Here is a 21,425-nt window from a genome sequence, read left to right on the forward strand (position 1 = left end):
CATCCAGTTCATCTCCAAAATGCGAATAAGTTTATTCCCCAAAATGTCAAAGTTTTCCTCCAACAGTGTTTCAGGTCAAACACTGGTTAGGACAAGCAGCAGAGTGGTGTTTTTGTTTTTATAGAAAATTTTATTCAACATACATTTTTCCAGCAAAAAGGCAATATACAGGAATAGTTGTCGTACACTGCTGCTACACTGAGGATTTTAAACTGGAAAAGATCAAATTAAGGTGTGATTCTGCAGGTCATCGTTGCACTGCACTTTTTTAACAAGACAAAACCAATGCAGTTAGTTTTGAAAAGAAAAAAAAATCCAAATGTAACAGAAAAAAATCGTCAATGGTACATCAGGAACGCAAAAAAAAAAGAGAAAGAAAACCCTACACACAAGAAATATGAACACCTGGCTCCTTCTGTACCCAACAACAAAGGCGTGTTTGTCTTTAATCTTACACGTTCATATTTTTAAATATACAATTCTTAAATGTTGTCTTTACAGAGCCAGCTATGCACTATTAGGGGGAGCATTCCATCTGTGCTTTAAAAGAAACAAGAAAATAATGAATTCATAGGGCTTAAAGTGTTCCTTACAATGCTGGTTTTCGTCTCTACACAACCTTCAAACCAGCAGGCTCGTAGTGTCTGCAGCTCTCTAGCAAGCACAGCGCAGTTACTGCTTCCAACCACCTGGAGGCGACAGTTTCAATCAAGATAACGAAGCTTGTGTGTGTGTTTGTGTGTGTGTGTTAGTGTGTAGAGGAGGAATGACTGAGAAAGACATTAATCACCCCTGAAAAAAACAAACAAAAGAAGGAGAACGTCAAGGGGGTAATGTCCATGCATGTGTGTGTGTTCCTTTTAAATCACTGAGCAACTCAAAACCACAACCAAAATGTACATTTGTCAGTCCTGAGAAACCTCTGACATTAAGTGCCTACGTGCAAGATGAAATACAGACAAATTTCCACCTTATTTTTTCCCCATTTATTTTTAAACAGATGCTGTGGATTTTTATTATACAAGATCTGCAGAAAGAGACAAAAAAACTGAATTAATTTTTCCTCCAACCAAACTAAGTGAGAAAGACTTGCTTGTAAACTTGGAAATACTTGCTTTGTTGCACTAAAAGGATGGGAGCAAAAAATGATAAAGAACCACATCAGGGCAACTAGTGAGTCTCGGGATGGGACGCCAGTTCGCAGCTGCAAAAAAAAAAATGACCATCGGACCGTCTCCCCTCTTTTTCCTTTCTCTGTCAGTAAGTCCTCACAAACATCCTTCCATCAAACTCTCCACACAGCGGCGTGACGCCTCTTCAAACAACGCTTTATTTAAAAACAACCCCCGGAAAAATATGAAGGGGAAAAGAAGCTGGTGAGTGGTGGGAGAAGGGAACAAAAAAGGAATCTAGAAGTGTGTATGTGTATATATTTATATATCTATATATATATATATATAAATATATATATATATATATAAATATAAACACATTAAAATCAAATTTAATTTCTTCTTCCAGACAGGCAAAAAAAATAAAAAGGGGAAGGGAAGCCAGGGAAAAAAACAAAACAAAAACGGAACAGCCTCAAATATGGAGGGAGACGATAAAAAACTGAAATAAACAACAAAATCAACAGGAGGTGGTTGGTGCAGTTTATTTTGTGGTTGAAGGGTAATCCGTCAGCTGCAGCAAGATCCGAATCGCTGAAGACATAGTGCCGGTGTAGAGCTGTAGGGGTGTCCAGGCAGGGTGTTAAAAGTGATGAACACACATACGCACGCACACCCATCCACACGGTCTCACACACACACACACAAACACACACACACACACACACACACACACGGTTGGTTACAGTCTGTGGTTATGGTGTGTTAAAGTAGGTAGGGAGGAAGGCGGAGCAGGAGGAGGAGGATGAGGAGGAGGACAAAGAGGAAGGGCAGGCTGCGTTTAGTTGTGGATCTTGATTGCTTTCTCCAGGTAGGTGTAGCGACCTCTCTTTGGAGCTTTGTTGAAATGATCCAACCCTAGCCAGGGGCGCGGGTGAGACATGTTACCTGGAAGGAGACGCGTCAGAGAGGTCGTTACACAGAGGCTCTCCCAGTTAAATGTTTTATTATTCACTTATTTATTCATTTATTATCTAAGTTACGCAGCGATATTCGTACGCAGCATTTTAAGCTTAATTCTTAGAGACAGAAATAAGCGCTCTGGCCGACTAGGAATGTGTGGAATAACAGGCTCGGAATGCTGAAACAGCAGGATCTAAATTATCGCGGTAAAAAAGTAAAAGCTCAACTGTTGCAGAGGACGTTCAAATATGTATGTAAAGTGATAAACCATAAAAAACTAAAGAAAATGCACATTGGTGTCGTCATGAGACGGGATCCAAACACGGAAAGGCTTCGAGCGAGTGGTACGACGCACGAGATTCAACTTCACGAGGCAACGATGCAGCGATCAAGACAACACGGAGGCTATCGCTTCTACAGTTCTTATGGTTATGAAACCATGACGGTATGTAAACGCGTTCCTTAGTCACAGCGTATTGCACTCCTAAAGTGAATACATTTAACGCAGAACAACAGAAGCAGTAAATACCTGGCTGTGGTTCAAAGTCCTTCAGGTTGACCTCATACTCGTCTTCAGTGATGTACTGATGCCGCCCCATCATCACAATCGCAAACTTGAACTGTGGACAAACACACAAAACGTGTTACATCACTGGAGAAATATTCAGACTGACTGAGTTCTGTCACTACTTATTCATCGGAAAACACACTTTAGAAATGTTATTTATTCACCAGAAAACATTTATGAAATCAACTCAATAGAGCCAGTTTTGTCTGGTGATGTACCTTCTCAAACTCTTTCTCCTGAATGTCCAGCATGGTCTGGATCCTCCTCATCACCTCCCGAAATGACTCACCCTGTGTAGGCAGCAGGAAGTTGAGTAACTGTTCATATCTGTTAAAATGATGTATTCCTCAAACGAACGCACACACACCTGTCTGATCTTAAGCAAGAATGGGATCCCGAAGGTGCCGAAGACTTCCTTGTGGAAATGAGCGACTGGGATGAGCATTTCACTGTCCTTGTCCAAGTCCACCTGGTCCAAAGGAATCTCCTGAGCGAGGGGAGAGTGACAGAGGAAAGATTTAGTCAACCCACTTACTAATTTTAGAGCAGGCTTCTCTAAATAGTGGCTTTGAAATATAAGTAGAAAGGCCACCAGCTCAAAATAATAATAATCTGCTTGTTTTAAATGCAATTAAATTCTGTTGTTGACGACTTCCGGTGATGCACATGTACACGACTTCAAACACAATTTTTGGAGCTCAAATTCTCAAAATGCTTTAATCAAATGGAATATTCTAATCCATATTTGTAGGCATTTAAAGGCTTTACTCTCCCACAGAGGCACACACTGTATAACAAGGGCAATCTAACAGCATCATCAATCACATTCATATCACCACAATATCATTTTCCCTTTTTTAGGGTGATGATGACATAAAATCTCCGACAGACATTCGAAACGTCCTTTGAAAACCTCAACAGAAGCTCTGAATGTAAAACAATAACAGCCCTCTTTAAGTGCGTCACTCGTTCAGCCAGAAGTGTTTGGTCCTTCAGGCTGCTTTTGATTATTTTGAAGAAGTAAAACCCTGCAAAAGATGGCCGCCAAAGTGCCTGCTCGTGTAGACAGACTTAGTGGACCAGACGAAAAAATATAAGTGTGTCACACTGACAGCCCATTCAGTGGAGGAGTGACTAAAGGAGGACAAATGACTAAAAATAACCTAAAAAAGAGAAGAGACGCTAAACTCCGACACACGGGGGAGGCCTCACATACACACATACCTCTATTCTGAAGGTGCGGCTGGCAGCCGGAGATAAACATTCTAGCAGCTCGTCCTCCTGGTGAACCCCGATGATTTTATAGCTTACTATCTCTAACAGCCTGCAGGGGGAGAGAGGGGAGAAACCGAGGGGGAAGATTAATACAGTTTTTCACAGATTAACTGTTTCTCAGAGCATAAAATCACAATCAAAATAAATACAGGTCTTCAAAAATAATAATTAAAAGCAGATATAAAAATCCCAGAGTTGTTAAAGACGACTTTTTTTCCCCCAATGAGATTAATCAGCAGGGAGGAGCTGAACGATTGGATCTCATCAGTTAGTCGGTGTAATAAATTCATGGCAAGCAGTGACATGAAGTAAAAATGTTTGCATTAATGAATATGGCAGCTCAGATTAAATAATTAAAGTTGCCGTCTGATGGAGAATCAGTGATGTTCAGAGCTCAACCTGCTGGTGGACATCAGTTTTACAGCTTTTGCAGCCATTTTCAGTCACATACATTTAACACTGAACGACAAACACACATACCTGAGCTTCTCAGATCCTTTTTCAGAGAGCTCCACTGCTTTTTTACATTCTTCCAAAAGGTCCCGCACACAGCCGTGCTTGTCAGGGTAGAGGGTGATCTCCTGCAACAAACACACATGCACGTCTTATGTCTGTGGTGGGATCACAAAACGAATAACTTATGTGTAGTTACATCTTCGTGTGTGCTTTACCTCCTCTCTGAACTGGCTGTTGAGCCATATGGATTTAAAACTCCTCCTGTTCTCAAAGTCTGTTATCTTCATTTTCAACTGTGGATGCACGGGGAGAGATGGAAAGCAACGATCAGGAAGAAGCATTCAGGAAGTCGTTAAGTGTTAATGAGTGGCTCGCAACACACCGCGGTCAAATGCGTTTCCGTATCTCGGATCCCACAAAATCAAAATTAAATGTGTGGTGCAACGGTGTGCACAGAATTCAGCATTTTCCATTTGCAGAAGACAATCAGGTCTAATTCTGAGAGAAGATCCAAAAGGATTTAAGGGGGAAAATGCATGAGAGAATAATGATAAAATAATTAAGGCTTGCACCTAAATTATTTTCATTATTGATTAGTCTGCCAATTATTTTCTGTGTTAATTAAGTCATCGTTTGGTCGATAAAACATGAGGAAACCGAGCCATTAAATATCTTTTTTTTGTCGAACCAACATCCCAAAAATATTGAATTGACTATTATGAAACAGCAAATTCTCACATTAAAGAAACAAGGTCTGAATGAAACAAACATGAGAAACAGTGAACAACAACAAATTAAGAAAGAATAAGACAGACCACACATTCAATTATTAATTTAATTAAAGCTACACTTTTGGCACAACGGCAGCCATCTCGGGCCAAAATATGCTTCCAAAAACTTGTGGGAAATAAAAACAAATCATGTAGCAGACAGAAAAGCCCTAAAGTCCCAGAGTTGAAAAGACATTCCTACCTGCTGATAGTAGAGTTTCTTGGGCTGCCTAGGCTTGAAGAATTGCAGCAGGTCCCGCAGCGTTCCCTCATAGTTGTGTCTGAGAGGATTTCCTGGACCGTCCCTGTACCTGGCCACCACACCACCAGGCAGGGGGGGAGGACGACCAAGGGGAGTAAAGAAGGATGACAGGAAAAGAGAAACAGAGGGTGGACAAAAAGAAGAGGAGGAGGAGGAGGAGAGAAGGAGGCAAGTGGACAAGGAGAGAAAAGAGTGAGAGATGGGTGAACAGGAGGGGAAGACGAAAAAATTCAGAGATGCAGAGGCAGAATAGAGGACGAATGGAGGGGGAGAGGAGGAGGACAGGAGGGAGGCAGAGTGGGAGGAGTTAGAGGAAAACAACAAAGAAAGGTGGGGGGGGACAGGTTACGCAACATTTCTACTGACAACTGCAAGTAATCAAATCAAAGGCAAACATGTAAGAAGCTGTGAAACACCGTAATCAACTAACACTATGTATTCCCTTCTATACGTCAAGCAGGACGTATAAAGTTGGATGATTATTATGAGTATTTCATCATCACATAACTTATTTACATGTTTTAGTTACTTTTAATCAACCGTGTTATTTGTATAGTCAAACTTCTAATATTAAATTGTGCTTTTAGTCGTGTTTGTTCATTGGCATCAGCAAAGGAAAGGAACCATTTATGCAGATATTGTTTCCACAACAACCGTAGCATGGAAATATTATACTGACACATCCTTTAAATTAAAACCTTGAAACCACAATGCAGCAATTCTGACACAAACATCACTTCAAACAAGCTTTTATGCTTTTAGAAAATTAGTGCACGGTAAAAGCATCATCAGTCATATAATTGACAATAAGCCTCTTTTTAATGTCTTTCTGCAGACAGTGAGAAGGACATTGTGTGTGGATGAGACAAGCCTCCTACCCCTGTGACTTGAAGAACTGCAGAAGCATTGGATCCGTGTTCAACCTCTGCGCTACTGTCTTTGCCACCTGCCAAACACGACAAAAACATGGTTTAATATGAGCATAAATCGTATAAAATACAAATTAATTGTTTAAAGACCCAGTTTATTTAGGAAGCAGACATATTTCCCTCACACAAAGTGCCTGAACGGGCCCGTACCTGAAAATAGTTCATGCGGTTTGAGAGTGTGACGACGAAGCCGGGGTCGTTGTGGATGGTCTTGTCACAGAAAATGACGTCCACTCGGTGGTAGAGATCCCGGAAATACTCCTTGGCTGTAGGCAGCTCGCTGCTGTCGTTCTCAGGGTCGTCCCTACGTCATTGGAAGGAGGTAAGGAAATGGATAAATTGGAGGCACAGAATGTGCAGTCTTGACAGAAGAAGACAGGAAAGACAACGGGAGGCAAGAGGTGAAGAGTTCAAAGAGAGAATTTAAGGAGAGGGTGTGAAACAAAAGAGGGGTCGAGACTAACGGATACTTAAAAGTAAGTCCTCTGCCTCTCTGTATTATTAGGACCACATATAACAAGGGGTTCTACACAAAATCTAAAAATCTAAATTCAGTGTTACTCATCAAAATGCATTATGTGCATCTTTAAGGTCTAACAATGTGGCAAGTGTATTTCCTTCCTCAACTGTCAATGAGCATTAACAGGGTGGCTTGATTCTACACGTTTGTCTTCATAAAAAGCTCAAACTCAGTCCAACTCAGCAGTCAAACTATATTACAATAAACTGGCTCACACTGCGGATCCCGAATGTAATCACAAACTTACTTCTGGAAGACAATGATGTCCCCGTCCATGAGCTCATCCAGGGCCTTGTCCAGAGAGACGTCATAGTCCTGTATCCGCTCTGTTAGATTGGGCTTTACTTCCTGGAACACATAAGGCACCATGGGAAATGTTGTCAAAATGAGGCCGTCTGGTAAGTCCACAGGAGTATTTAGTGAAGGATGTGTAAACAGGCAGCTACAGAAGGGTAAGTGTGAGTCAAACGAGAGATGCAGCATATGACGGTGTGAAAGTGTGCATGGCAGAGTCTCTGAGAGGAGGCTTGTTTGCCAGATAGAAGGTGTGAAGGAGCCAGTGAGGAGTGAGAACAAGTGAGAAAAAGCCAGAGGAATGCGCGAGCAAGTGAGCGCTACATAAATAGATCACCTCATAGAGGATAAGGCTAGTTTCCTGCTGAAAACCTGCTCTCTCACACATCACTGGTAGAAGGTCTCCTGGTTACAGGGCAAAAAGAAAAGAAACATTTAAACATTTAAAGTTCAAGGCATTTTTAAATTCAAGTAAGACAGTGTGTTTAATCCTGAAGTACACTCGGACGTCGCCTCCACTTACTTATTTTGCAGGATATAGGTGTGTAGATATGTCCACAATAATTTAAGCTTCTGGTTTTGGGGTCATACATCTTCAAGAACAACATGACATCATCTAAAAAGAAAGAAACAAAGACATTTGTACAGACACCATATCAAAGAAATGGCTTAAATAACTAGAAGTTCTTAACTTTGTAGGGCAACAAATGTCATATTTAAAATAATAAAGCTTTCTGATGAGAGACATTTACAACTAGTCACTGAGCTCTCTCAATCAAGCACCTTTACCAAAGTAATGTGTGGAAACTAAAAGTGACACTAGACTGGATGGAGGTTAACGTGTGGGACTTACGGTCTTTGTCGAACTTGGGTAATGTGGCCCCGCTGGCCGCCATCTCTGGATCCACGGTCTCCAGAAAAATTGTCCAGGGGTTCTCGTTGTCGCTCAAGTCGATCATCTGAAACACAAACATGCATTTTAAAAAATAAAATAACCATTACAGATGTGTTGGTAGCTTCTCGGTAGAACACCGAGTACCGACATAATTACACCCATAAACATCCACAAACACTTACCGACTTGTTGCAGTCAGCCTCGTAGTCGAGCATGGCAGGTCGCTTGGTTCCATTGCTCCGGGCCTGCATGGGCCACAGCCTCATCTGGTCTTGTGGGAAACCCTGTAGCAGATCAGCAGGAAAGTTTAATTTTTATTTGTTGTTACTTATAAAAAGCTGAACGGAAAAGACAAAAAAAGCTATAAAAGTAGCAACATGATGGGAAAAAAATAAATAAATCAAGCAGATGATGAGATAAGAGTGTGAAAGAAGTTTACAGGACTGCACATTATATCCATTTAGCTGCATTTTGTGGCAATTGTTTGCAACTATTATTGATTTCCCCCAAGTCACCATCAACTGTTGATCAGTGAGAGCATGTGGGATAAATACATGTCAATAATACATTAGTTCTGTCTAAGACACACAACATTCAGCGTTTATTTCCACCCTCACACACTCAAGTCTCTCACCATGGTCTGAGAGAGGGTCTGGACAAACTCTTGTAGCGTAGAGCTCTTCAGGACCTTGAAGACTGTGTACTTCACCTTCTCCTCGTCATACATATCGTTGCCCTGATGACCACAGAACTGGTCCTCTGTTACTATCTGTGGAGAGGAAGAAAAACAACCTTAGTCAATAAGGAGTAAAACATTCACTTCATTACTTAGGGCAGGGTGACATGTTGTCATGAACTGAGATCAGTTTGAATTGGCTGTTTTGTGCTGGTTTCATTTTTTCATACTTTCATAAGGCAGAACAGCTGACATCTTTGAACACGCAAACATTTCTTATCTTTTAACAAGTGGTTTCCCTATTATCACACTTCTCATCATCTCAACAACACTTTTCCTGCCACAGCTCAGCTCCAGCGCCCACACTGTTGCCTGCTGCTAACCGCTCTCAGTCAGAGAAAACAACTGTCAACTCTGCCTCACAGAAAGATGTCGTTGGCCAGTTTGTTTGGAGGTATGTGCCAGAACTAAACTATATCAAAATAATGTGACATAACAGGAAAATAAGTGCAAAAGTGCTTAGATGCGTTTTGTAGTTAATGCAAGATTAAGATGAAACTAAGTGTGCCACTTTAATTGACTTAACTGCTAACAGCAAAACAGAACACTTTAAGTCCCACTTCAATTCTAACTCTTAGCAGCTATGCACTCATGCACACCTGATATAAGTAGCACATCGTATGTAAGACCAGAGCCTGCAATGGACCAATCTGCTGGTTTAGCACCACTTGTGCTAGAGTGTTGTTGAAACATATAAAACCCAAAATGCAGGTGTACACTCTTAACACTTACTATTTGCCCTAAGCAGCATGCACCAACAAAGTCTGCAAGGCATCTAAGAGCATTTACACAGCAGTCCTGGTTTCCTACCTGGACCTGCATGTAGAGGTGAGCCTCTTGGCGTTCCTTCCTCTTCTGTGCCTCCACCCTCTTCTCCTCCTGCAGACGCTCCACCAGCTGCTGTGGGATGTCCACGTCGGTCATTGGCAAGAGAACCTCACCTGGGATCCAAGGAGACATACAACTTAGAACCACGGAGCGGCCGGAGTAACATCTGTGTTAAATATACTCATTAGGACAGCAAGTGGAAAAAAGTGTTTTAGTCCGACTGCTCTTTGTGAATGCAGACTGTGACAGATGTAAAGCCTATTCTGTCAGAGCTGAGTGGCGGTTTAAAGTAATTCCATCTTTAGTCCTCATCGTTTATCATGCAGCTTACATTTGACCTCATTCACACTCAGGCTCCCTTTTACATTTGGTTTGAAGCCAAATAAACATCAAATGGGCACATTTGCATTCTTTTTGTTCATGAGAACAGACATTTTTCCTGCTGCAGTAAGTGCTACTTAAGGATGTACTAAAAAGTTAAAAGCTTAATTTATAACATTGACATTTTAATTATTATCATTTATAACAAAGAAACAAACATTGCATGCAATAGTCCATTCCCCCTCTATCTCAAACACACCACGAATAAAGAGACACTCAGCAGTTAAGAGTCTTCAGTAGACTACATTTACCATCAGCATTGATTCGACATCCCCTTTAGGGACAGAATAGCTGGTGCAGTTGAGAATATTTCATATTTTTAATGGAGCAGGCTCTGCAAGGCCCGTTTTTCTTTTATATTAACCCGAAAATTAAGGAGAGGAAGAACTTCACTTACTGAGCTTGGACTCACGGATGTAGACCAACATGTATGCGTTGGTGCAGTGGCGCACGGAGAGGTCGTCATCATGTCCACCATAGTTGTGCTCTATGGCCTCCTCCTTGGTGCACCGCGACACCACATCATCATCAAACTTACACCACTAGAGAGAGAGAAAGACAAGCAGGCGAGGGTGGTTACAGAATGATGGGTGATGGAAATGGAGAGGTGAGGAGGAGGAGGAGAGGGGAGGAGGAGGAGGAGAGGATAATCAGAGAGGGGAAGGAGGGGGCAAAGGCAAGAGTTGCCATGGCAGGAAGAAAAAGACAACCAGAGAGCACTTTAGATAACCATTTATGACAGGCCTTCAATCATAACACTTCAATCATAACACTAAAACACATCATCTTGTGTTATAATATCCAGAAACTTCCCATTGTCCTCTTAAAAAGGATGACAAGTACAGGGGTGCTCAACCAATTGACCTTTATCATTCACAAAATGTGATTCTGCTTATCCATCATCCTACCTCTAAGGTCTAAATAACTAAACAAAAGAGTATAGATCTAGTAAAGATAAGACTATATCTCATATCTAAAGGAGCTGAGCACCCATGGGGCAGTTTATATCAAGCAATGGAAACAACTAGCAGTATTATTAGTGCAGAAACCCCCCAAAAAATTGTACTCACTATTGGTTCCTTGACACTGACTTTTCCGTCTCCCTTTGGGTTAAGATAGACGACGTAGTGACCGCCATGGTTGTCCCCGCTGTGCACCAGCACAGCATGCAGGATGTAGTTGGCTGGGTCCTTGGAGTCTGGCTTCTGAAGGAACTCATCTAGCGGTAACTGATCCGGAAACTCAAACCTAAAGAGGAGAGGCAGAGAGGAACAATTGAGGGAGAGTGTGAGAAGAGGGAGTAAGGGAAGATGGAGAACGAGGACGAGAGAGAAGATGGCAGACGGGAGAAAATGTGTTGGGGAAGAAAGGCGAGAGGACAAAAGAGAAGGGAGAGGAAGGAATAAAAGATATGAAGAATGAATGAGTATGAAAAAAGCAGGAGTTCAAGCTGTCGTGATTTATGTTCAATATCCACTGCGCATCCACACACTCTGAATGTGTGTGCGTGTGTTTAAGTGTGTGTGTGTATACACATACAAAGCCCTCAGGGGGCCAAGTGCTGGCTGCAGCGTCACAAGGATGACTCACATTGTTGCTTGTGCTTGTTGAGATGCTTCAGAGGAAAATTAGCCATTACGGACGGCTGCATACGTGCATGTGTTCTAAAGTGTCACATTATCCTGGTGGATTATTAAAACACCATTAGCTCCCAAAAAGCTTTACAGAGAACGATACAGCCTACAGGAAAACACTCAGTGAGTCACTTTCTCACTAGTTCTAGTGGAGGAGGTCAGCGCATGCTGTTCAGAGAGCGCCGCTCGAGTGCCGTTTCTGGAAATAGAGTGCTCCCTTAACCTATGTTATTGTGGACCAGACCATCTGAAAACATGTCATGTTCACCAGCCATCGAAGCATACTGCCACAAGGAGAGATGTGATGCAAGCATGGCAGTGTGTGTGTTGGTAAAGTAACATTCAAGGAAGCATGATTCAAAGAATGAATGTGTTATTTACAGCTGTGTGAAAGTCAAGTTCTACCTGTCATTAATCTTGATGTTTTGGTCGGTCTGCGGGTCATACATGAACCTCATCAGCTGCAGGTGGAGGATTGGAGGGAAGGTGAGGAATTTCACCCCCTTCTCTGCTTCCTGTGGTAAAAAAAAAACACATCAGGCATCTGGTCAGGACATATCATTGAGATTCATTCTCCAGACCTAATGATTGCAGCATTAACAATTAGATTAACCAGAATTTCACATCGTCATTGAAGTCAACGGGGTCCTGCTTTATCAGTTAATGAGGATTTGACAAAAATATACATAAATAATTTAGATCCAGTCGCTGTGAAGCCTTACCTGCAGGCCATGCTCTCCTGCGTCGTATTTGTTGTCGCCATCCAACTGTTCAGTTGCAACATAATCTTTGAATGACTCAAAGACTGGAAATAAGCAGAAAGCACAGAGGAGATCAAGAAAAATCCCATATTGGTGAATAAAAACAACCAAGTAGTTCATACTGTAATAGCCATTAAACGACTCTTCCAGGAGGAAATACATCTTTTAAATAGCCATGTTTCCATTCCGTTGTCAAGCGAACTTTGAGTGAGGAATTAACTTGCCGACAAGTTTGTTTAAACAACTTCCATAAAACAAATAATTCCGATGCAGCACCACTGTTCCCTTGTTCAAGAGAAGCCATTAAGCTGTGTTGATGTTGCTACTTACTGTTCTTCTTTCCTTTTATGCTAAGCTGGATGTCATAGTAGTCCTCTATCCGCTCTGACCGGTAGTCCACATGCTTACACTGGATATATGACTAGAGAGTAACAAACACACACGGATCAATATTCAAATTTCTAGGAGAAATTATGAATTTTATAACCATACAAAATGTGTCCGACAAGAGGAGCTGTAGAGAGGAAACATACCACCATCTTTCCTCTGAAGAGCTTGGGGATGGTTCCCTCAACGCAAGTGCCTTTCATTTTGTTCTCTACATTGTCCAGGAGCTGAAAGGCACACACAGTAAATCAGTAATTATTCAGCATGCATACACGCGCCCACATACTTTAAGACAGCATGACAGAACTCACCACTCTGCACAGCTCCTGTACATCATGTTGCATGAAGCTATCTAGTGTTTCCCATCTTCACGTTGGACAAGAAAACACAACAGCAAGGTGGTTAGATACAATTATACTCACACATCAGGAAATACTTGTGGCTGGTAATCATTTAAAATTGTACTAAAAAGATATTTAAAACAGTCTTGAAGTGTCAAAGAAAATACTGGTTTTACTTCTATCTCTGTTACTTTGAGACAAAGACAAGTGAGCGGTCTGTAAAGAACGTCTACACTACCCAAAGGACTTGGTGAGTTTCTTGGTGCCGACGGGTTTGTCGCTGTGTTGCAGCTCGTAGAAAACCCTCTGCAGCGCCAGGGGAACGCTCTTTGACGAGTCATCTCCCTCCGTGGGCATCATGTACACCGCCTGGGAAGAAAGTCGTGAGGATTCACACCAGGATTACATTATCAGTTAATCATGTTCACCGTTTTGTTAAGAAATGTGCTAGATTCAAATATTGTAAGTTATTTTCAAGACGAGTAAAAAAACGACAAAACACTTAAGATTATGGAGAATGAAAGAGTGACTGTTTTTTTAATTTATCAGTTCATTTTTTACATCTAAACTGTATTACTGATTGGAATTGGAGAAAAAAAGATTGGAAAGTTGATTGAGTGGTGCCAATAAATTTGTGCTAGTGCTGTAAAATCTTCAGTAGATGAGTGCTCCTCGTGGAAAAAGTTACTCAGGCGCCCTGAAGGGCCTCAGTGATGCCAGATGATAAGATTAACAGTGCTCCAAAAAGAATCAGCAGCAGCTGGAGCGGGCCATTAATAAACAAAATAGGTACTCATACTAATAAGAAAAGCAGCAGCACACAGAGTAGTTGTGAATTCCAGTCTACATGTCGTCGTTTGGCCTATTTGAACTTTGAAATATCCACATGTTGACAAAAAAAATAAAAGATAAAACCATACCCGCCGTAGCTGGTTGGTGAAGAAGAGTGTCTGTAGCAGGCTGTTCATGTAGCAGGTAGCGCCTTGGTTCTTTAGTCCAACGTAGCCTGTGTGTTTCTTAGAATCCCAGCTAGTTAGAAAGGAGGCGGCTTGTGTTATTGTTATAATTCATAAGAAGAACATTAAACTTTGAACCACCGCAGAAAACCCAACTCAGAGAGAAAAGCTACTTACGCCACTCCATGTGGTGCATCTGCCTGGACGTAGACTTCAAATGTGACTTTGTCATCATCGACGAAGCCCCTCTCTGGGTCAGTCACATCCTGAAGCAAAACCGTCAAACAGTTAATATCAATAGGAAAAGGTAGCAGTAAGAGCACTTTACTTTTATTTCTGATCAAGATGCCCAAATGTTGAGCAAACAGCTGAACAAAAATTAAACAGCTCTGCCAAAACGGTTCTTCTATCCACCCTATCAACACGTTATAGTGCGTCTCCTATGTGCATAAGCCTCCTCAACAAGTTTCTGTACTTACACTCCAGGACATAAAGTTGGAGAAGCCCCAGTCATTCTCTTTGTGGAAGAACAGGTGACTGATCCTGCGGCTGAAAGACTTCTCGTCGTCTTTGTAATTGATGATCTTCAGCATGGCCTGTGCGTGGCACGACCATGATCTGAAACAGAAGCCAGAATTCTTTAACACTCCGAAGCTAATTCTGGCACATGTAGCTCATAATGTAATTTCATTTTGAACCCTTGTTTCACATACAATGTGTTTAATGTGTGGCCAGCTCAAGACAATTGTCAGCCAGTACGTTTGAATAATTCAGCAAAGCAAGAAGCAGGTGATACATTTAGTAAACAATGAAGATTTAACATTGGTAAAAACTCAAGACCATGTTAGTGAATTGTGACCATTATTTCTTGTATCTTAAATGTAACAAAGTCACCAAGTCAACACAGATTCTAATTTTATGATCAAAAGCCTGTTTTTTTTTAAATTGGGGAATACGACAACCTGATAGTAGCTCAACAGCTATTGGCACTTGTTTTAATGTGTGGTGGTAGCTTGGAAGAATACTTTATGAATGAAACAGAAAAAATTCTTCCCGAAACCAAGAAAAGAAAGAAAATTCAATGGGGATTGTGAGTGTTGTCAATCTATGACATCTGGAAGGTCCTTCAACTTTTAGTTTCTTGGCCAAGATTATATTGTAAATACAAAAGCTCATTCCAAATTAACCCGGACAAGGTTACTGGAAAGAATCAATTCAGGGACAGATGTAAGCGCCTTCTGACGGAATATTGCTCAAGGTCAATCATTAAAAAGACATGGAAAGAATATGTCACAGTTGTGAACTTCCAAAGAGGCCATCCTGCCCCCAAAGTATCCGTGTGTAAAGGGAAATAGTGAGGACAGGCACAGAGAGGCTTATGGTTATTCTGAATGAGCCGTGTGGCCCTCCGCCTGTTACACTGCTTCACTAGTTGCAGAGAAAGACACTGTTAAAAAAAAAACGAAATATCACATCCAGGTTAGTGTTTGCCAGAAGGCATATGGGAGATTATACAAATTTGGAAGAAAGTTTGCCAGTTTGATGAGAACCAAGGTTGAGCTTTCTGCTACATGTAATGTAGTCCAACCTCCACACAGAAGCACACTGTGCCAATCACGAAGCTTAGTGATGGCAGCATCAAGCTGTGGGAATGCTCAACAGACCCTGGTAGGCTTTTGCAGCGAGAACATTAATACAAAAATAACTGAGAATATTGGAGGAATGGTGCAAATATGTTTTTAATATATTAACTTACTGTAAATAATGCCTCCCCCAAAAACCCTCATGCAACCAAGACACTTACGTGGAGTCCGATTCTGCGTTGCACTGCAGGAAGAAGCCAACGCTCTTCTGGTGTGGCCGGTCAGGATAGAAGCGCGGCATCACCATTATCTTCCATGGAAGGTTCCGGACGAAGCAGGACGGGCTGAGCACAGACTCACTCAGGCGGCTAAAACGTTCTACCACAAAACGGAAAGTCGCTTCTGACCGCCAACTGGTGTCTGAGGAAAGATGGATGGAGACAGGACAAAGGGGGGCAGGTTAGATGGGGAACAGAGTGATAATGTATTCTACCACATAACAAGACCAAGTGCAAATGGCCAGTGGATACAACTTAATGTCAGACTAGCAACTTTACTGCCAATTACTCAAGAGTAATTAACTGGATGGTGTTAAAGCTGGATCATTAAATGAAAATCACTTTCACGGCACACGCTTCATAACAAGCGTGACGTTTGTAACAGTGTTTGTTAGTTTAAGTGCAGCCATCCTCACCATCCTCCATGTCCTCCTCTGTGTTGTTGTGTCCATCTGCCATGGCCACGTTACCATTGATCACTGGGTTGGCCGGGATTCTTGGAGGGTCATCCGTGTCCCCAGCTAGACAAAGAGAAACATCACAAGACTGTTGGTTCTAGAAAATGTAAATAAACAAATCGGTACTCACTTTCATATTCTTACAATACTTTTGCCATTGTAGTTTCATCCTATTGTTGTGGAAATTATCTTGGCATATATAAACTCCTTTTGAAGTTGTGAATACACTTATAATCGGATAATTACCATAATCATTTCAGGCATTATCCAATATTGGCCATTTTTGTTTAGAAAAAAAAAAAGTTAACTACTTTCTCCATCTTTATCCCCTGCATCTTCACACTTACAGTGATCCTTCCTGGCCCCTTTCATACATTTCACTGGAAAAACCCTGCTGACAGCACGACATGTCTTCTTTCACAGACTTTGTGTGAGAGTGAATGCAGAGAGAGACAGTGTGTGTGTGTGTGTGTGTGTGTGTGTGTGTGTGTGTGAGACAAAGACCATGCAACATTACAGTAGGCTGGGTAATTATGGTCACAATTGCAGGATTAGGCTGCAAGTCTTCACTCCAACAAAAACACACGCGCTCAGAGGACAATAATTATTCCAACCCAGTAATGAGGCGGCTCGGTACAGTCTCATCCATCAAAACACATCGATAACAGACACAGATGAGCTTTGAGAAGACTCAAAGGAGTGAGTGAAATCTGCCTGGATCCTGGGATGATGACAATGAGGTAACAGAAGCCAGACTTAACGACAGCATTGATATGAGCACTCAGGCAATGTGTGTCCAAATGTGTTGATGTGTCAGTCCGCATCTTACACTGTATTTTATGTGCATCTGCGATCCTCGTCTTCCTCCGAGCCGAGAGACGCAATGGTGTCAGTGGTGTGTATGTCTCCAGGTAACGTTACTGACCAAGTCCTCCAAGAGACTGACCTCGTTTCCTCAAGTGGATTACACCCTGCTAATGGGGTCTGTCAGTCAACTCCGTGACATATTCTTGTCCCGCCCAGTGTGTCAGCCTATCTTGAAACCTCTGAGAAGTACATCCCAATAGAGTAGTCAATTAAACCTGCACAAGCTATGGATGGATATAGTTCTAATAATTACATAGTGGACAAAAACACCACATGCAAACTATGCAGGTGTCTGGAAGGGTGGAATCCCAAACATCTCAACACACTGGTTTATTATTTATAAATATGTATGAACTGAATATCCGCTATGGTAGCACTATGAGTAAATGCAAATAAACAGCAAAAATACATCCATTTCAAAAGATAAGTGGTAACAGAGTATTCCTCACTTTCAAAGTCAACAGCCTCTGGACTGAAAACTGCAAATAAAAAGTAATCGTCAAGACAAATCCTATGAGACATGCTGAGCCAACAGATAAACTACTTCAGATGCGCGTTTGACCTACGGCAAAGAAGTTATACCGCACAGCTGATCCTGTAACACTACACCTTGGAACCAAAAAGCTGTAACATTGTTTGATGCCTCTGAATATTTTTGAGAACTTGCACATCATTTATCTTCTATCAATTTCCTACAAGGTTTGAAGCTGTAACGAGCATATGCACTGGATTAATTGTGTGGCAGCCTGGCATCCTAGTAAGATTGTTATGGAAAAACAGATAAAATGACTAAGATCAGCAGAGCAGATGATGGATTAACTCCACTGCGACCGTACGTAGCCTCATACTATAATGAATATGTGGTGTATTGCTATAAGCAGTCAGAAAAGAGTGAATATTTATTGTGTCAACTTGTTTTCACTGTCCTTGTAAGGCTGCAGTGCGCTGGGAGAGAATCCAACAAGGATGAACCAACAACTAAGGGATGAGGAAGTGTGGTCAGTGCACCTGCTACTAGTAAGACAAGTATATTATACATACCGGTAGTACATAAAATTACACTTGGGCTGTGTCTGTCTCATTCCTGTAATTACATATAACTATATTGTGTGCGGATGAAAAGCATGCAACAATGTGCGTGCAAACGGATAATAAAACCACTAGGACCAAATGACGCAGTGATGCTGAAGGCTCCCCCCAAGCCTTTTGCAAAGTTGCCATTAATAAAAGACTTGATAAATGGCGGGTAGGTCGGGTGTTGTGTGTGTAAAAATGCTTACTAAACGTTAAAATAGTTGGCCCCGACTACAAAGCTGACCAACAAAAACACAGATCATTAAAAATGGCGAGCTCCATGCCGTTTGCTCGACCATACAATGAAGCAGCAAATCCCCGCGCTGCTTCTGTGCGGGCCTGGCTTACCGCAGCGGCGACTACCGTTACTAGCCAGCACTGCCACACGTTCCACATAACAGACTGTCAAACGTCAATTTATAAACTAACATATAAACCCAAATATTATTTTACGTTGGGTCTGCCATATTGATATCTGCTTCATTGGTCGGGCTTAGTGTGTTATACTCCGGTCAATTTAGCAAATTGACGATCGACGCATCTGCGTTAGCGCTAGCTGCCTAGCTATCTAGCAAACACTAGCCACATATTCATCCGCAGGCCGTTATTAGCAAACATTAGCTGGAATCGCACGTTTCAGCTAACAAGCAAGAATTGATGTAAGAGAAGAAAAAAATATAACCCAAAGTAAATGTTAGAAGCAAGTGGGGGAGACTAGATTGCGTGAGACGTAAATTCAAGGCCTAACATTTGAGCCGAATTGAACGTTGCAAAATACACGCCACCATTTTGGAACGCCACACACCCCCTCCGTGAGTGTTAGCTCATCAGCTAACTAGCATGCTAGCCAGTAAATGAACGTTAGGAGTGGGGCCTTGGTGCTAATGGACTAGCTTAAAATTAGCTGTCTCGCTAGCCAAGTACATTGCGTTTTACCAGCGTAATGAACGCAGAGCAATAAAAAAAAACATGCTTGGAGCTGCCCGCATTACACGTATTGACATCACATATTACCCTGTAAAATGTTTGGACTGTGCATTTCAGGGAACAATTTGACAGAAAATTGCCCTGTAACGTTGGTTAACCGTCATCGTTAAGATTGCAGGGCCGCATTTAACGTACCAGCCATCGGGCACGATGCTAACACACAACACAATCTCTCAGAAAAGCTGGCGTAACGTTATAGCCGAACGGTTTTTAACGGGCTATATTTTCACGTTAGCACTAAGAGTAGCACAGCTACGGCTACTTTGCCCACATAATAGCTAACTTTGACGAGGAAAGCAGGTGTCGATAACTGTCAAAATCAACCCAAGCCCCGCTGTGAAGTCAAAGTAGCAAGATTAATTTGCCTCGCAATGGTTTCACGTCGATTGCGCACCAACGGCCGCACTATTTACAAACACATAAACGCCGAGACTTTCAACAATCAGTGGGCCTGGAATTATATATCTCTTTGTGGAACTGTGATGATTTTGGGAAAAGTGCATCCGAGAAGTTGCTACGGCAAACGTCCGTGAACAAAACAGTGACGGATGCGAATGAATGATTTGTGTGGCTTTTATCGAACAGTGTAGTCGAGCAGCTAATTACCAATAAGCAAATGGGATATGGCAAGAATACGGCGAGGAATTAAAGCTCCGTTCGCTTATAACGCAAAATGAGGTCAGCTCCACACACAAGTATGCTGCAACGGACGCAGAATCAGCAAAAATGCAACCGGCTATCGCAGCTAGCTTCGGGCCTTCGTGTTTACTGTAAAGTTGAGCTCAGCTTGCACGAATAAAACACCATGCATTCCTCATGCAGTGATTAAATTAAGAGAGAAACGACTCGTAACGTATCAGTTCGCCCTTCTTCTGGCCATTACTTGCCTTCCATCTCCATGTCCTCTGGTTCGCTGAGCTGCTGCTCGCCGGCTTTCTGTTGCTGCTGCTGCTGCGTGTGGTGATGGTGGTGGTTCATGTTGGCAGCTGTTGTTGTTGTGGTCGTGATGCGGTGTTCCCTACTATCTCTGTTGCCCTCGACCTTGTCCAGGGTCGGCTCGGCGGGGAACCGGGTTCTGGACTGCTGGCGAGGTGTGGTAAGATGCGGAGGTGGGGTGGACAGGTCGAGCTTTGGCGGCCGGGCCTGCTCTGTCGCGACCTCGGCCTTGTCCGCTGTCAGCGCCGGGGAGTGAGGAGGGGAGGTCGGCGGGGGAGCGGGTAGAGAAACGCGGACGTATTTGCTCGCTATTCGCCCAATCTCGGCGCCGGTGGTGGGTGCGAGTCGCTGGTTTGACGGTGGGATGGATGGACCGGGGCTCCGATGAAGGAGGCCCGCGGAATTAGCTAATCAATCCGGCTTTACCCCGGGAAATGTGGGGCAATAATACAACGCACAGCACGACCTGCACCGTGAGGAACAAATACCCTGTTTATAGCTAGCGTGACGCTACCTGACACTAGGTAGCCAACTGGTGATGTGGGTACAACAACAATGAAAACAATGGTTCATTTGCTATAGACACACGTTCAACAACTTTGTCTGCGATATCCCCAGTCCGTGTGCTCCTCCGATTGTCCCTCGTCTGGGGAAGAGCGGAGGAAAAAGCTATCCATTCAAACCAGTTTCCAATACGGAATTAGCAACTAATGTTGATTTGGAAGTTCGCGCAGACGAGAGTTGCCACGGCCCGACATAAACCAATTCCCCCCCCCCAAAACCGCCCCTAACACGATACACGACGGAACGCGGCACCTCGTCGCATTTCGAAGCTAACCTCTTGTTTGCGGTGAGGAATGTGCCCGGTCATACAACGTTAGCCCGAGCTGTGTGGCTGGCTCTCGATCCGCTCCTCCCGTGGTTTTGTGATGTGTTGAGTCTGAGGTAAATCTCAAAATGGCGGTCGCGCTCTTCTCTGAAATGTCACATCCGCATGGAGATCCAAACACTGGCCCATCCCCGGCCAGGTTCACATCCATGATAAATGATAGCGTTCAGGCGTGTGCATCGCGTACAGGGGGGGGGGACAAGACAGAAGTGCAAACAATTTATATGATAAATTGAAATTATAGGTACGGCAAACTGCTGGCTGCACGTTTCCACTGGGGCACCC

General features: G+C 42.6%; 1 protein-coding gene across 4 annotated transcripts; it reads right to left on the reverse strand.

Moving 5' to 3' along the window:
- Positions 1-109: 109 nt before the first annotated feature.
- usp7 (ubiquitin specific peptidase 7 (herpes virus-associated)) lies at positions 110-21,051 on the reverse strand. Of its 4 annotated transcripts, none has more exons than XM_084036329.1 (31): positions 20,203-21,051; positions 16,346-16,450; positions 15,873-16,071; positions 14,548-14,686; positions 14,246-14,334; positions 14,033-14,141; positions 13,351-13,481; positions 13,083-13,137; positions 12,918-12,998; positions 12,715-12,805; positions 12,346-12,428; positions 12,029-12,138; positions 11,081-11,237; positions 10,387-10,531; positions 9,591-9,721; positions 8,679-8,813; positions 8,227-8,328; positions 8,003-8,108; positions 7,673-7,765; positions 7,487-7,554; positions 7,103-7,203; positions 6,486-6,639; positions 6,285-6,352; positions 5,347-5,455; positions 4,590-4,667; positions 4,399-4,499; positions 3,868-3,967; positions 3,011-3,130; positions 2,862-2,933; positions 2,605-2,695; positions 110-2,060 (listed from the first exon to the last, which is right to left on the reverse strand). In XM_084036329.1, the coding sequence occupies exons 1-31, from the start codon at positions 20,291-20,293 to the stop codon at positions 1,954-1,956; spliced, it is 3,321 nt and encodes a 1,106-aa protein (XP_083892455.1). In that variant the 5' UTR covers positions 20,294-21,051; the 3' UTR covers positions 110-1,953. The 4 variants fall into 4 exon arrangements, with proteins under 4 accessions (XP_083892455.1, XP_083892454.1, XP_083892453.1 ...); XM_084036328.1 differs by having other exon boundaries at positions 11,060-11,237; positions 20,203-21,050; XM_084036327.1 differs by lacking the exon at positions 20,203-21,051 and having other exon boundaries at positions 5,347-5,449.
- Positions 21,052-21,425: the final 374 nt, after the last annotated feature.

This window comes from Eutrigla gurnardus (assembly GCF_963514095.1).
Source record: "Eutrigla gurnardus genome assembly, chromosome: 20".
Lineage (NCBI taxonomy): Eukaryota > Metazoa > Chordata > Actinopteri > Perciformes > Triglidae > Eutrigla > Eutrigla gurnardus.